The following is a 16288-nucleotide window of genomic DNA, read 5'->3' on the forward strand; positions in this document are numbered from 1 at the left end:
TCCAGTGTATTATTTAGCTCAGTGGTTCTAACCAGATGCCTGAGCCACCTCAACTGGCTCCTCTCGACGTGGAGGAGCAGCAACCAGGACATGGGCTAAAACTGTCTCTCCTGAGACATCAGAAACATCTTACCTGAGCTAAGAGGAACAAAGACTGCTACTCAGCGGTAAAAGGCCCTCTGTTTCAGATTAAATTAAATGTAACCCTTTATTTGGCTGATTTGTGTGGAGGAAGATTGGAGAGGCACATCGTCCAAGTTGACTGAGGTCCACTGAGAAGTTTTCAGTCGGAGATGATTTGCAAAAGGATGCCTGGCCATATATTGAATGCAGATACAGTAAAGTACACGAGCGCTATACCTCTCAGTAGACTGACGTTAAAAATCCTTTTTACGGGTCTTTAATATTCAACGTGCCATAAAGGATGGAAGGAGACGGCACAGGTATCAGAGGTGTAACATGACCTTTTGCATCACCATCAGCATGTCTTCATGGATCCCTGCCGTTGAATGTCTAAGGTCAAAGGCCTGCTTACTATAGCATCTTCCTGGCAATAAAGCCTGAAATTAAATTTTCATTTACAGTGACCCAGAACTCAGAAAGTAACCAAGTTTTACATTTCTTATGTATGTACTTTTTTGGTCCTCTGATCACTCACATTTAGCTGTGCTGGTCTTATGTTGTCTGATACGATGAGTAGATGTTTGTTTGGGAACTAAACCCAGAACCTGTGCCACTCCTGCATGTTGAAGCTAAGGGCTAATGTTCTTAGATTTCAAATAATGATTTTATTTGTAAATGGGGGGGAGAACCCTGTTAAATCAATTAACTCTTAATAAACACATATTTTGATTCAATTCCCCCAGCTACACCTAGGTCTAATTATTGTTGGACATATAGAATAAACAAATCGCCTAATTAGAGCCTGTCTGACAGGATGAAGTAGGCTAAAATACTTCAAAACGTAACGCATCATACCCTGATAAATAATTAAAAACAGATAAAGTCACTGGCCTTTTATCAGTGTGGTAAGTGTTCTGAAGTAATTTCTAAGGCTTTGGGACATCAGTGAACCACAGTGGGAACCATTGTCAACCAATAGAAGATGGAAAAGTGGTGAAACCTTTTCAGGAGTGGCCGGTTGATAAGAATTACTCAAAGAGAGCCTCAACGAACAACCACAGAAACACTGCAGGCCTCACGTGACGTATCTATGGTCAGTATTCACGGTTAAATAATAAGGGGCCAGTCTGGTTATCTTTGACTTTAAAACGTGTTTGGTGATCTTGGAACATTTAAGGTAGACAAAAAAAGCAAAAACTACGATCTGTTAAGGAATTGACGCTTTGATGATTTAAGCTGCTGTAAATTAAAGTTAATCCTCACTCACGGACTCCAACCCACAACCTGAAGGACCCAAACACTGCACACCAGTATTCCTCTTTCTCTCCATAACCGGCCTGAACCGTTTCAGCAACTCTGTGTACAATAAGAAAGTAGTTAAGGTGTCATGAATATTCAAAGTAGCTAAAAGCCTTATTTCCATCAGGAGAAAGTCGGTAGGAAGGAATCATTTAAGAACAAACTGGCAAAGTTAATTTCTATGAGAAGCTAAAACAAAGCAGAACTCAAGTCTCATAAACAAGCTGAAATGAGCTAATCGACACAACTGATATGATTTTTAATGACCAATCTCCCTTTTCCTGAGAGGACACAATTATAAGTAATAAAAATGCTTCTGATTTTATCGGATAATACATGAAAGTATAAACTGAAGTGACGGTGGTATTGGACAGCCTACATCTAGAGCCTTTTGTGACATTTATTTGGATGGAGGCTCGCAGCATCCACTGTATAAGCTAATAATATTTTACCCACCATGTGTTATTTACAGATGTTGGCAAAATATAGGTACTAAAGGTGTAAGGTGCCAGTCTGCAGTTATGCTGGAGTCAGGACAGACAAATTACTCTGATGAGATGACAGAAAACTAGCTTTATTCTCCAGGTTTTGTCCTGGGTGAATTATTTTTTTTTTGTTTCAGACTAACAATTAGGCAGCAAAGTTGCTAACTTAAACTAAACTTTATCATAAAACTAAAGTTAAAAATGCCCCACATCATTTTGCTTTTCCTATTTTTCCCAGAGCAGCAATAAAAAACTGATTACACTGAATAATTTAGGGCTCCACTTGTATGAAAACAATAAAAAAATAGGAAGAGAAAATAAGATGATTTTAGTACAGCTGAAAATACAATAAGAAAGAGGAAGCGAGAAACATGAATGCGTGATTTTCTGACTAAACAATGCCGACAGTCATTTTAGGAGATGCTTGTTTATGTTGGACTACCAAGACCCAAAAGAAAATAACCCAAAACTATAACCTAGATCACCCAGACTCTGTTACCAGGGGCTTTAGCAGTAACCGGTCACCACTAAAGTCTATTTTTTCTATTAGTTAAAGTTAGCTCCTTTAGTCCTGACAAATTAAAAATCCTCAACGTCCCTGTTGTTTTTCTGAGTTACAATAACAGAAACGTCAGGACAGGCTGAAGGCGAACGTCTCAGTTGTAACCCAAGTCCTTGAAGCATTTGTGTGGTAGCTCTAGAACCAACTCCAGCCACAGTCCACACCTTGAAAATGCCCCCTGTTATTTTTCCTTCCACTCAACTTTCCAATAATTTACTTGGCTTCAGCTCTTTGTGATCAGACATTCTTTAAGGAATGGCTTTCTGGTAGCTTCCCAAGTTTGACCGTCTGCTGGACGACTTCCAATTCAGCCGTTTCACCCATGATTGTGTTGCCTGCAACATGACAATTCTTTACAAAAACGTGTTTTCTTTTGGTCATATGCAATATAACGTGCTTTTGAGAACTAGGGGGTTTCTTAGCTGTAAGCCCTAATGATCAAAATTAATTAAAGATTAAATTCTTATTTAGTTAAATGTAAAACACACAGTCCATTTCTGGGAGTATAGAGACATTTTTGGGAGGAAAACAAAAACGGTTTAAGTTTCACTGAACTGCAGATGGAAATAACAAATCCATCTATTACTTTCTATAACATCTTAATCATAGTGACAGTTGTGTGTGTGGAGAAGGGAACAGGGTACAGCCACTTTATCACAGAGGCCATCCATCCATCCATCCATCCATCCATCCATCCATCCATCCATCCATCCATACATACATACATACATACATACATACATACATACATACATACATACATACATACATACATCCATCCATCCATCCATACATACATACATACATACACACATACATACATACATACATACATACACACATACATACATACATACATACATACATACATACATACATACATACATACATACAGGAAAAAAATCTTAATGCAATTGAAGAGGGAGATTATGTATAGTTTCAGTCTTAACTAACGTTTCGTTTAAGGTTTTGTGCCCCTACTGGCCTTTATTCATTAGTAATAGAGAAGAAAGAAGGGGAAGAATAGCACCAAATAACCCAGATTGGAATCAGACCCAAACCTCCACATTAGGTGTGCTGTACCACACAGTCACCCCATCTGGCCAATGTTTCATCTAAACTTGTAATGTTTGCATTGAAAACATCAGGGTGCCGTGGCATGCAAAGGAAAGCCAACAACTAAAATAAACGTGCTGCTTATTATTATGCTTGTTCATAAAAGTTAATTGGATTCTGGGTGGTGTCCGTGGTTAGCTCTGTGGCCTCGCAGGAACACGGTTGCTGGTATAAATCCCAGCAATGCAGCCCTATCAGTGGGAAGATACTCACCAATCCTGGTGGTTTTGTCTGGGTGCTTCAGCTTCTCTTCAATGTTAAATTTCATGTGACTATAGTGTGAGTTCATATCTAAGCAGCTCCAAAATACCTCAAACCATTGTTATATCCTCTTTTGTAGGCTGCTTTGGATAAAAGCATTTAGCCAAATGTATAAACCTAAAAAAAAAATGTTCCCCGATGCCGTTCGACACAACTTCTGTCTATATTCAGAGCAAAAGGAGAGGCCTCTTCGTTCCTCTCTCAGTGGAACGGATCTCAAGACGTTATTGATTGCTGACAATCAATAGGATTTTCCTGACCTTCGAGCCCATTTCAGAGGCTTAAAGCTGAGTTTAGTTTTCTTTCTATTGATCTTAACCCTTATATCAATAAGAGAGAAAGCCTGGTTGCGGCATTTACATCAGACTTTAAATCAATTATATTCTAACAAGTAACAACTTGTTTTTTGAGATGAGCCTAATGACATACGTATGGCACATGATATTTGTTGTTGTTAAATACCGTTTCATGCAGGTTTCGATGTTTAATTCAAATATCAATGGTTAGGTTCAAGGTTTATACGTTGATGGTCCCTCACAGAGGGATTATGCAGGGGATTATGGCTGGAGATCCACCGACCCAACTTTTAGTGACCACACCTAGGTGTGAACTGTTTTGAACTAATTTTATTACCTGACAGTTTTAGTTTTGAATCATTTAGTGAACATAGTTAAAGAAAACCACACTCTTTTAACTATCTGGGCTGCAGATCAAGATATTCTGTCAGACTGTTTGGTAAATCCCCAATTATTGCTAATAGGCCATGTATGAATATAAAAAATATTAAGCATCTGGAATGTGCTGGAAGTTTATCCAATTCATTTTTCTTTGATTTTATAGTTAATATCTAGACTCTTTTATTTGTCATTAAGAGAAAGCCCCATCAATCAAAATGCTGTAATAAGAACAGCCCAGGTTTTTTATGGGGTCAGGGATGTTTAATTATTGAGCTAGAATGACCTTTTTTGAGTCTGCAGCTGGAGTTCTTAAGAACATGCTGTACTTTCACTTTGTGGCCAGTAGGGGGTGGTATTGGTTAAAGGCCTAATGTGTGACCATACAGGAAAGGGAGAAATACAGCAGAATCGTTCAACTGAAGTTGTTAAATAAGATGATTTTGAGTAAAAAAAAAATCCCAGCAGTGCCACAAAACAGAAGCAAATGTACGAAACGGCTACAATTTTGTATTGAGGCTCGAGTAAAACACATATATTTAACCTTTAGCTGCTGTGTTCACTAAAGTAACCATAAAATGCAACCTGAAAAAGTTAAGAAGGTTTTTGTTGAGTAGTAATCACCTTTTAATGTCTCTGTGTTGCAGCTAAAATGAAGGGATACTATTTGTGACCCTTGTTCTCCTAAAGCTGTCATGTTTGAAAGTTGAAATGTTTTAAACGTTGAGGACCCAGATGACAACAGAACAGGGGCAGGTGCAGGATGGAGAAATAAATGGTATTTATCGATGAACTGAATACCTTATATGAGGAACCTACAATGAACAAAAAGAAACATGGGAGCCTAAATACTATTTAGGTGTGATTGAAACATTTAAAAAAATGATGAGTATAATCCACTGAATGAATGGTGCTGAGTGGGGAACCAGGCTAAAGAGACCATTGAATATACAAAAACATGAACGATTACAAGTATAACGTGACACAAAAAGATTGAGATAGAAATAGAAAGCACAGAAATAACCAAAAATACAAAACTCTGACAAAAGCACTCATGACAAAATTGAACCTCTTTCTTTTTTTGGTCCCCACCTACAGGAGATGAGAGCCCGCAATGAGCTCATTGTTAGAAAATACATTTGGTTGAGTATGTTTCCTTCTGTAAAAAGCAGAACCTGTATTGTTAAACAAATGTTAGATACACCCCGAGTTTTCCCAGACTAATTGACCTCCATAACAGCAATAAAGAGATGTGCAGATTTAGACCCTGCCCACAGTTACGTAGTGGGGCTGATTGCTGGAGCTGCGATGGACTCTGACCTACTCCACACCAGCACTTTAAGTCCTAACCTGTTTGTGCAAAGAGCAGCCAGAGACAGTCCGTCACTAACCTAGTTGTACAATGACAGCATGTTCAGTCCGACGCTTTGAGGAACTGGAGAACATTGTAAGTACATTTAAAAATAGCCTTGCTGATTAATTTCCTGAATTGACAATGTCATTTAGAGGAAATATAAATTTTCTCTTAAGTTTTTCTGACAGTTTTGAATGTTTAACGATAAAAGAGCACCAATTATTAATATACTACGGAAACCTACTAAGACATGCATAATTGGCTGTCCTTAAATCAATAAACTAACCTGTTTACTAAAAAATATTTCATAACTTTAATTTAAGATACTGCTTTGCAACAAGTCAGTTTTATCTTAATGCTCTTAACTATACTAGTTTAATGCAACTTTCTTTCTAACTAATTTTGTGGATTTGTTTTGTATCCGCTGGCACTAATAAAGACTACAAAAATATGCAAGTAACCACAAAATATGATCCCATGATTAAATAACCATGATGTATTTAAAATGGACAAGCTACCTCAAAACAACTCAAATGTGCATGCAATGACATTATCTGTTCCTATAGTTAATATTGCTGCATTATAGTGAAATTATCACAGAAATCTTATGAATTTCCTACAATTATAAACCTCCAAGTTTATTGATTGTCCATCCAAGGGAGTATCTCAGAAACAGTTACTTAACGGGCTTGGCAGGTTTTTTAACTCAATATTCTACCTGACACCATGTTATAAGTTCTTTCAGTGCCAGTAGTAAAATATAATAGTTGAAAGATATCAAGTATTGATAATTATGTAGCAATTGGCTTAGAAAGTGTATTTTCTTGAGTGTTTAATACATTCATTTAGAAAGATTCCAAGACTATTTGATAACACCAGATATAGCATTGATCTATGTTTTTATTCCTTGATGTAGTATAGGTAAATGCAAAAGACAACACAAGAGCTTTTATTCGCTTCTAAAGCATTTGACACGAGATGCCCCTGCTTATAGGATTTTACATTTTTGGCACAAGCATCAAACCATGCAAGTGGGGTACAATGGTATTCTTTTCAAATCAATTCAATTCAATTCAATCCAATTCAATTCAATTCACAACACATGTCATATCAGGGCTTTTTACAAAGTCAAATTCTATTCCAATCATCCAGAACGACAGGTCAAAACTTTCCTATCTAAGGAAATGCAGCGGATTGCATGAAGTCTTGACAAGTCTCGTCTACACTGTCAAAAGCTTAGCAGCAATCTCTCATACTGAGCATGCATAAAGTGATGGTGGAGAGGAAAACTCCCCTTTAACAGGAAGAAATCTCTTGCAAAAACAGAACCAGGCTCAGCGTGAACGGCCATCTTCAGAAAAGGTGTCTTCTGTTCGCTTTAATTTGTATTTGGATGAGCTTTCTGTCAAGGTAAAATTATTCTAAGACTGCTTGTATGGTGAGTAACATTCTTGTGAATAATTTAATGCATGAAGATGATTTGATCATTCTGACCCCCTGCAGTGCTGGGTTGCAGCAGTTAGTTACAAGTTAAGAGCTAATTATGGCATCCACTATGAATTTTTTTACCATAATAAAAGATTTGTTGTGATTGCTACAATTAAGGACATTCAAAGCTAAATGTTTCATCTTTTTATTTGGCAGACCATCAAATTTGGCAAGTATTGGATGCTGTAAATAAAAATTAAATGCTTAGGCCATAAGAAGTGATCATTATGAAAATGATGATGTAAAGCGACATGTACATGTAAGCTAATATGTTGGGGACATTTTACATGGGCACAGATGATGTTGAAGTGGCTTGTTTTTCCAGCTTTTTTTTTTTACTTTAAATGGCTATCATCATGACTTGCTGAATAATATCTTATTCAGCAAGTCATGATGTTTGTCACAAGTGATTTCCCAACTTGTGAAATGCCTGACTGAGAAACACTGTTTATACATTTAGGTACTGTTTGACTGAACCATCGAATTCAATAGTAAGAGCTTTGAGTGTTAATACATGGTGACACAAGGTGTACATAAAACGTCTATAAACATTGGAAGAAGTGTCTTTATATTTTGTGATAGTTTCATCTGTATGAAGACAGGTGATTACATGTTTAAATATTTTCATTTTTTATTGACATGTACCAATATTGGGTCTATAATAAAGGATTTTTTTAAACTACTAAACAACATCAAGTGTTAAATACAATTTTGGAATTTATAACTGAACAAGAAATTAGGGAGGAACCAACACAACCCTCTGCCTTCACATGCCTAGCAGCTAATGCTGAGTAAGGTAACTGTTAGCCGGCCAGCAGTTACCTAAGCAATACCTGCTAATTAAAGCAACTACTGGCCGGTGAAGTTACCTTAAATTAGCAGCTAATACTAAGTGAGGTAACTGTTAGCCGGCCAACAGCTACCTTAGCATTAGCCGCTAAGTAGGGCAACTACTGGCTGGCTAACAGTTACTTTAATTAGCAGCTAATGCTAAGTGAGGTAACTGTTAGCCGGCCAACAGTTACCTTAGCATTAGCTGCTAAGTAGGGGAACTACTGGCAGGCTAACAGTTACTTTATTTAGCAGCTAGTGCTAAGTGAGGTAACAGTTAGCCGGCCAACATTTACCTTAGAATTACGTGCTAATAGACCCTTTTCACAGTGACGTCATGTGAAAAGGGTCTATTAAGGAAACTACTGACCGGCTAACAGTTACCTTAATTAGCAGCTAGCTCTAAATGAGGTAACTGTTGGCTGGCTAACAGCTAACAATTACCTGCATGTTTGCTGACTTTACAATGATCTCAGAGTTCTTTGACTGCCAGTATTGTAGATGACACTCAGTTACTTCTTAAAAAAAAAAAAACAACGAAATTGTGAGACTTTTTGCATGAAACATTTTGATGTACTTTGTTAAAATAAATTATACATTCTTGTAAACCTTCACACTAAGAGCTTAAAGCATCTTTACAATGCTTGACATCAAAAAATAAATTTTAGGACTAATTAAAACAATTTACAATATCCGGTTCCGTTGTGAAAAGACTGTCTGAATGCAGGGTGCATAGTGTGTTTGGCCTCTGCAGACTACAATTAGCAAAGGGTATATGACATTTTGTAATATATGGAATATAATATTTCTACTATACAATTGCCATTGTTATTCTTTTGTTTGTCACATTTGTACTGTTGTCTTCAGTCTTAGTGCAGTAATTCCAGCTAGTAATATTGCTTTTTTTTGCTATTTTTTTATAGACTTGAACAAAACTATGACAATATTACTAACTGTGAATAACTGGCGGCCAACAATCATGATATGACAGTTTTATGTTAAGTCCATGGTACATACATACAGATAGCCTATAGAAGTTTTTCTGTTTTAGCAAACAGTGGCAGATATTGTACTTGTATTTAGCATTCTACTTAACTTCACTCTTGAAACATATACTCCCCTATTTTACCGTGCATATGTGTACATTACAGTCCAGGTTTTTACGAGGACCCTCCCTAAGAACTCTTGACATGGACTGAGACAATATTAATTCCTGTCCCTGCTCTGTTGCTCATAGAATCCAACATATGTGCTTCATTACATTACCTGTAATGTCTATTTAAAACCCTTGATACAATAATTACATTTCAATGCAAAGACTTTTGTCAGTTTAGCTAATAGTTTTCAAAAGTGTTAAATCTCATTATGACAAAGAAAAGCCTAACCTCAAATGACCAAATTAAGCGTTGCCCCCTTATTGTCTGTGTGTGTTTCTGTAGGTATGACAGATCTTCAGACTGATCTACTTTGAGTATGGCTCTGCTCGTGCACCTTCTGGCTGCTGCCTTTGGCCTGGGGTCCTGGGTGGCAGTTAACGGTCTATGGGTGGAACTTCCCCTCATCGTCAACAGTTTACCTGAAGGATGGGAGCTCCCCTCCTTCCTCACAGTCATCATCCAACTGGCCAACCTGGGACCTCTGCTGGTCACCCTCATGCACAAACTATGTCCGGGACGTCTTAACGAGCGTGCCGTCATTTACTTCATCCTCTCCATTGGCATCCTTTCTTGCATCCTGCTTGTCTTCTTCTGGGATAAAACAACAATTGTTGCAGGGGAGCCACACAGCACAGCCTTCTTTGTCATCACCTTCTTCCTCTCTTTTGTGGACTGCACATCTTCGGTTACCTTCCTCCCTTTTATGATGCAGCTACCAGCAAAATACATAACCACCTTTTTTATTGGAGAAGGGTTGAGTGGTTTCATTCCGGGTGTATTCGCTTTGGCGCAAGGTGTTGGCATGACAAAGTGCGTCAACAGCTCTCAGACTTTAGGAAACTACACAGATGAGGAAGTTTGGTCGCTACAAACAGAGTATCTTCCACCAAACTTCTCCACAGAGGTGTTTTTCTCCTTCCTGGCAGCCATGATGTGCATAAGCATGGCTGCTTTTGTTGGACTGAACAGGATTCCTCGGACATTCGAGCTGTCCACAGAAAACCTTGTTCCGGACACAGTGGGTTCGGTAAGCTCTGGGTTGGAGAACCCAGGAGCAGAAACTGATGGAGAGGGTAAGAGAAGTCAGAGGGAAGTGGAGGAGAAGAGCAGACCTCTCCTGGTTGAATCACATCACTCCATGTACCACACGGCCTACATCTACATGCTTATAGTCTGGATTAATGCTGTGACTAACGGACTGCTGCCCTCAGTCCAGACGTATTCCTGCATGCCGTATGGGAAACTTGCCTATCACCTTTCTGCAGCTCTGGCCTCAGTTGCCAACCCTGTGGCGTGCACAATTGCAATGTTCTTTCAAAACAGGTAAAATATGCTATTTTCCTTCAAACAATGGGTTTTTTACCTTTTATGAAAGCAATAGTCTGGTTCCCAAGGTAACGTTTAAACAGGTTTTCCTTTCTGAACACGATGATTTAGTTAATACTAAAACTCACAAGCTTTTGTGTTGAGATACAAGTACCACAGGTTGTTGACTACTGGTACGCCGTTCGCCGTGACTAAATACGAGAGTTCAAAATTAGGTAAGGGGCAACCGCTAGTTTAGATACAGCTACGGGAAGAAGAAAGTTGCCAAACCTGTCAACACAGTCATCGCGAATAACAAGTGCACCCTTGCTGATACCGTTGGACTTCAGAGCAAAAGTAGCAGTCGGGCTCTATAAATCAAATGCAATTGATTAATTGATCATCAGAAAGCATGAATTCATCCATAAAAGCCAGTTTTGAGAGTTTGCAGCTTTGGGACTTACATGCAGTGTTGTATAAAGTACTAAAATCTCGGAGTCAAGTAAAAGTATAGGTACCTCTCCAAAATATGACTTTGGTAAAAGTCCAAGTCACTAACTGAAATGTTACTTGAGTTAAAGTCTTGAAGTATCTGAAATGTCTTGTACTTAAGTATGAAAATTACTGTAAAAATAGATGTATTCAAGTAATGTAATAAAAAGTATAAGTAAAAAGCAAAACAAAGCAAATGCAGTTTCAATGACATTTTTAGATTTTGGTAAACTTTGAAAGTCAAATTCACTTGAAATAATATAAACAACCAAGTGCAGGAGAAATTTAGACAAAGTTTAGACAGAAAATACAACCTTTTTGTAAGCTTTAAGTTTTCTTTCTATAAGTAAAGTCAGTGCTATGCACTTTAAAATTGTACACAACCAAGTGCAGGCAAAATTTAGACCAGGGGGTGTATATTAAGAACATGGTTAAGTGATAAACCAGGTCCAGTTAACCCACAGGAAGTGGTAAACCTGCTAATAGATACACCTGCAGGCATCATTCAGTTAAGAAAATTAGGACTCTCTGCTATTAGATGCTCTACCTATACCACAAGGTTAATTTAACCTGCTTTACCACTGGACCAGCTTCCTATCCTGTTAGTGGTGATGAACAAGCCCAGGCAAGTCCCGACTTTGTCGCAGTCAATCAGTAGGTGGGGTCAAAACACTTGCGTGCGTGAGTCTCTCTCTCTTTTGTAACGAGTAACTAAACCAAACATTGAAAATGTATTGGAGTAAAAGTATGCAATTAAGTTCAGAAATATAGTGAAGTAAAAGTAAAAGTTATCAAAAAAATGTATACTCAAGAAAAGTATAAAGTACTACAAAATATACTTAAGTACAGTAGTGAAGTATTTTCCCTTTGTTACTATACAACACTGCTTACATGTGTGTGTTAACACTGTGCCAAAGCAGAAAGACGACCAGCAATGACGTAGCAATGAAAAAAGTGAAGCTACCTACCACTCTGGGAAAGGTTGTAATACCGTATCCAAATAATTTGAACTCTGTCTGAATTTCTGTCATTCAACAGAAAGACAGACTGTCCACATAAGGAAAACATTTAAGACTTTACAAGAGTGGACATCCCAGAAAATTATTTGCAAGACTACAGTCTAATGCTTAGAAGTGCAAGTGAGACACGGACTCCAACTCAGACTCTACAGGCCCTGGTTAGCATGGCAAACGCTAATATTTACCAGTGGAAAATTAGAAAAAGAACTACAAACACATGGCTTGATTAGAAAGTCTGCTAGCATAAGAGTCTTTAAAAAGAATAATGCTGCAGAAATTTGTCAAGTTCCCTCAGAAGTAACCTGAAGACCTCTGATTCATAGTCCTTTGGAAAGATGAGACCAACGTGGAGATGTCTTGCCATAATACGCCGCATCATTATGGGTTAAAGCCAAAACCATCATAGAAGCACAAACTGTGGTGGAGGGATGATGAGTTGGGCTTATTTGCAGCTATATAATTATTTTATAATTTACATAATCCAAGTTGATCTGGTGGGGTCAGAGGCTGTTTGTGCTTTCAGAGCATGCAGCTGGCATCACAGAACCAATGGGGTGTGGTCCACAACTCACAGCATTCCCGTGGTTAATACACAGGAGACAGACTATGTGCAGGGGGATTATTGTCACACCTCTCCTGCAAGCTTTCCAAATGCATTAAGTAATTCAAATACTAATTTAGTTGTGAGCCATTTTCCTTGTGGTGTTATCTGCACCAGAAGCATCTGATCAGCGTATTTCTCAGATTACCATCAAGTGGGTCTGTCCTGTTTCTTCCCCATTGAGGGACAGTAAATGTATTTCTTATCTTATCTTTTGGCATCCTCTGACTGTGATTTTGCTAGATCCAGTAGATCCAGTCATTTTAGATAGGAGTAATTTTTTGGGTTGATTCCAACTCCCCATTTCATGTCAAGACCTTTCAGCTAATCACCAGGAGTAAAGAACATACATAGACATGGTCTGGAAGGATGATATTATTGGGTGTAATGACTCGACCATGAAGTTTGCTGTATACTCAAGCTTTCTAGAGTCAAAATGTGAGGGCACTGCTCAACAGATGTCCTCTCACAAGATTAGTTCATCAACAGGAGAAAGCCCCCAAGATCATGAGAAAACCAGTAAACGAAAAGCAGAAATGGAAAAGAATCACAGTGTTGCAATGGCCTGCTGAAAGTCCAGATGTCAGCCAGATTCAAGTGTGGGAGAGTTCTGCATTTGATAAAAATAATAAAAGAAAATGTCTGAAAACTGAGAACTAAAGGTAGGAGGACAAAAGCTTCTCCATAACCATGTGAGACATGTTTCAACTTATTCCAGCTGAAGGTGGTGTCACAAGCCACTGGAGTGTTTTTATTTTTTTTCCCATGACTGTGTTGACAGCGCTGTGGAGCATCAGGACATTAGTAATACATCCCTCAGGCTCTCTGGGTTGTAGGGTTGGGTCTCTGTGGGTTAGGTTTAATTCACACAGATGTCTCTAGATTTAATCATATTGGTATCTGGGGAGATTGTTGTTTTCTTTCTCAGATTTATAAAACTCTGAGTACATAACTCCTTCTTTATCATAAGCCTAGAAGGTCACTGGAAAAAGTCCAATCGGTCATTAGGTTTGATTATATCGGCAGTCATCAGTTTTGTTTCATTTATAGTTATGTCTCAAATTATTCATACCCCCACCAGATTTAGATTTAAAAATTATTTTCCTTCAACCAGTACATTTCTTTCTGATGGGAAAGGAGAAAGGCATCTCTCAGACAATAATACAACATAAATGGAGAATCAATTTAGAAAGAATAGTTTGTTTTTATGGACGTTTTCTTAAAAATTAGACATAAAAAACGCTAAAAACACTAATATCATTCTGTTTGGAAGATTTGATGGAACTGTCCCTCTTAAGTTTGAGATGACATGTTGTAAATTGGTGCTAAATAAATAAACTGATTTGATTTAGCTTTGATTCTGATGAATCACAGGAATGATCTTTATTGGCATTACAGCAATCAAATCCTTCTCATAACTTCTGAGAAGCGTCTTGCATGTCTTCACTGGTATTTTGACTATTTATCTTTGATGATAAGCTTCTAGTCGTTGAGGTTGGAACGTCTCCCTGCCACAACCCTAATCTTTAACTCCCTCCAGGGATTACCGATCAGATTCAAGGCAGGACTTTGCTGTGTATTTCTTCCGGTCAGAAAAAAACAATAGGATAATAATTTCAAAAGAGTACTTAAATATGCATAATGTGTATATTTAGATATAAACTGTATGCATATCTGAGAGGTATATTACTTGTGTTCACGAATAAAAATGTACAATCTACGGTGCCTTGCGAAAGATTACACCCACAAGCTGCTCTATATTTTTAGGGGTAATTTTGTGTGGTAGACCATCACAAGGGAGGGCTTAATTGTGAAGTGCAAACAAAATAGGGCAACAACATGATTTTCAAAAAACAAATGAAAACTTTGAAAAGTGTTGTATTTATTTTAATTTAGCCTCCCTGAGTCAACTGGACAACCCTTTGCTGCAAGGTGACAGTGGCGCATGAGCTAGGAGTTTGTTCTGTGAGCTGCGTGTTGCTGGTTCGATTCCCCACGCTTTGCCTGCTGCTGCTGATCAGAGGGCCTGGTGGCACAGATGGTATGGCAGCCCCACTTTTGTCAGTCTGACCCAGGACAACTGTGGCTATAGGTGTAGCTCACAACCATCAGTGTGTGAATGAATGGAGTGTAAAGCACTTTGGGGTCACCGGACTTGATAAGGCGCTATACAAGTACAGGCCTTTTGAGGTATATCTCAAGATAGAGAGCATCTGTAAAGAGTAACTCTACAGTTTTGTCGAAATTGCTCAAATGGATTTAGGCCTGACTTTGACCAAGCCATTGACAAATAAATTTGACAGTATGATCTGGGTCGTTGTCCTCCTGCAGAAAGGTGAACACTTGACCAACATTCGCCAGGGGTTCTTCCTGGATTGCCACGTATTTAGCTCCATCCATCTCCCCATCACTTCTGATCAGCCTCCATGCCCCTGCGGAAGAAAAGTATTTCCACAGCATGAGGCTGCCACCATCATGTTTTAAACCTAAGGGGTATCAATTCTTTTGCAAGGCACTGTATCTTTTATTTGTTTACCTGTCATTCAGATAAGTGTCCTGTGTATAATTTGAATCAAGGTCATAGTTTAAAAGAGAAGCTATTTTTTATCTTTTATTAATACTGCATCTAACAGACCTTCTTTGTATTCAGGTCTCTGATATTTCTTGGCATACTGACCATGTTGGGGACAGGCTTTGGCAGCTATAACATGGCTATGGCAGCTATGAGTCCTTGTCCTTTGCTTCGTGGGTCCGCAGTGGGAGAGGCGATCATTGTGAGTGAAGTCACTGAGTCATTACATGTCAGAGTTTTTTTTTTTTATCACAAAAGTGACAAAGTTCAACTCCTGCAGCATAACTCATGACGCAACTTTTTGTTGCGTTTTAATTGTGTCACCGTGTTCCCATTTAACCACTGAGATAAGTTCACGCTTCTGTTTTATCTCCACCAGGTCCTTTCATGGCTCATGTTTACTGGGACGCTGTCCTACGTTAAAGTGATGGTGGGTGTTATCCTGAGAGATCGGAGCCACAGTGCCCTGGTCTGGTGTGGAGCTGCAGCCCAGATGGGCTCCCTGGTCGGCTCCGTCACCATGTTCCCGCTGGTTAACGTTTACCGGCTCTTCAAGTCAGGAGACTTTTGCAACACTCAGTGTCCTTCATGACAGTCGGTCTGAAAGACTCCAGACTCTCTGCTTTGGGATGTTTGTTTATTTGATTAGTTTCCAGCAGTGAAATAAAAACAAATGGATGTCCTTTCGTTGTGTATTGCCTAAATGACTCAAAGGAATATTTGTACCTGAGTGGTTTTTACTCTATAAAAAATCATGATTTATTTAGATGCTTGTGCAACAATTATAGAGATTAATTTGACCTTAAACAACACCTTTGGTAAGAAGTAATTTAAAAACTTTATACTAACCTAAGATCCAGCTGTTTTCAGTGCACAGGTCTAAGATAATGAGCAATGCTATCTTGATAATTTCAAGTTTAAATAAATGTTAACCATCATGCAGCGAAAA

At 38.4% G+C, this 16288-nt stretch overlaps 1 protein-coding gene across 1 annotated transcript; it reads left to right on the forward strand.

The window, feature by feature from the left end:
• Window positions 1–5233: 5233 nt before the first annotated feature.
• On the forward strand, window positions 5234–16022 carry slc52a3 (solute carrier family 52 member 3). Its single transcript, XM_012875626.3, has 4 exons — window positions 5234–5967; window positions 9633–10673; window positions 15418–15541; window positions 15719–16022. The coding sequence occupies exons 2-4, from the start codon at window positions 9667–9669 to the stop codon at window positions 15929–15931; spliced, it is 1344 nt and encodes a 447-aa protein (XP_012731080.2). The 5' UTR covers window positions 5234–5967; window positions 9633–9666; the 3' UTR covers window positions 15932–16022.
• Window positions 16023–16288: the final 266 nt, after the last annotated feature.

The sequence above is a fragment of the Fundulus heteroclitus genome, chromosome 1 (assembly GCF_011125445.2).
Source record: "Fundulus heteroclitus isolate FHET01 chromosome 1, MU-UCD_Fhet_4.1, whole genome shotgun sequence".
NCBI lineage: Eukaryota > Metazoa > Chordata > Actinopteri > Cyprinodontiformes > Fundulidae > Fundulus > Fundulus heteroclitus.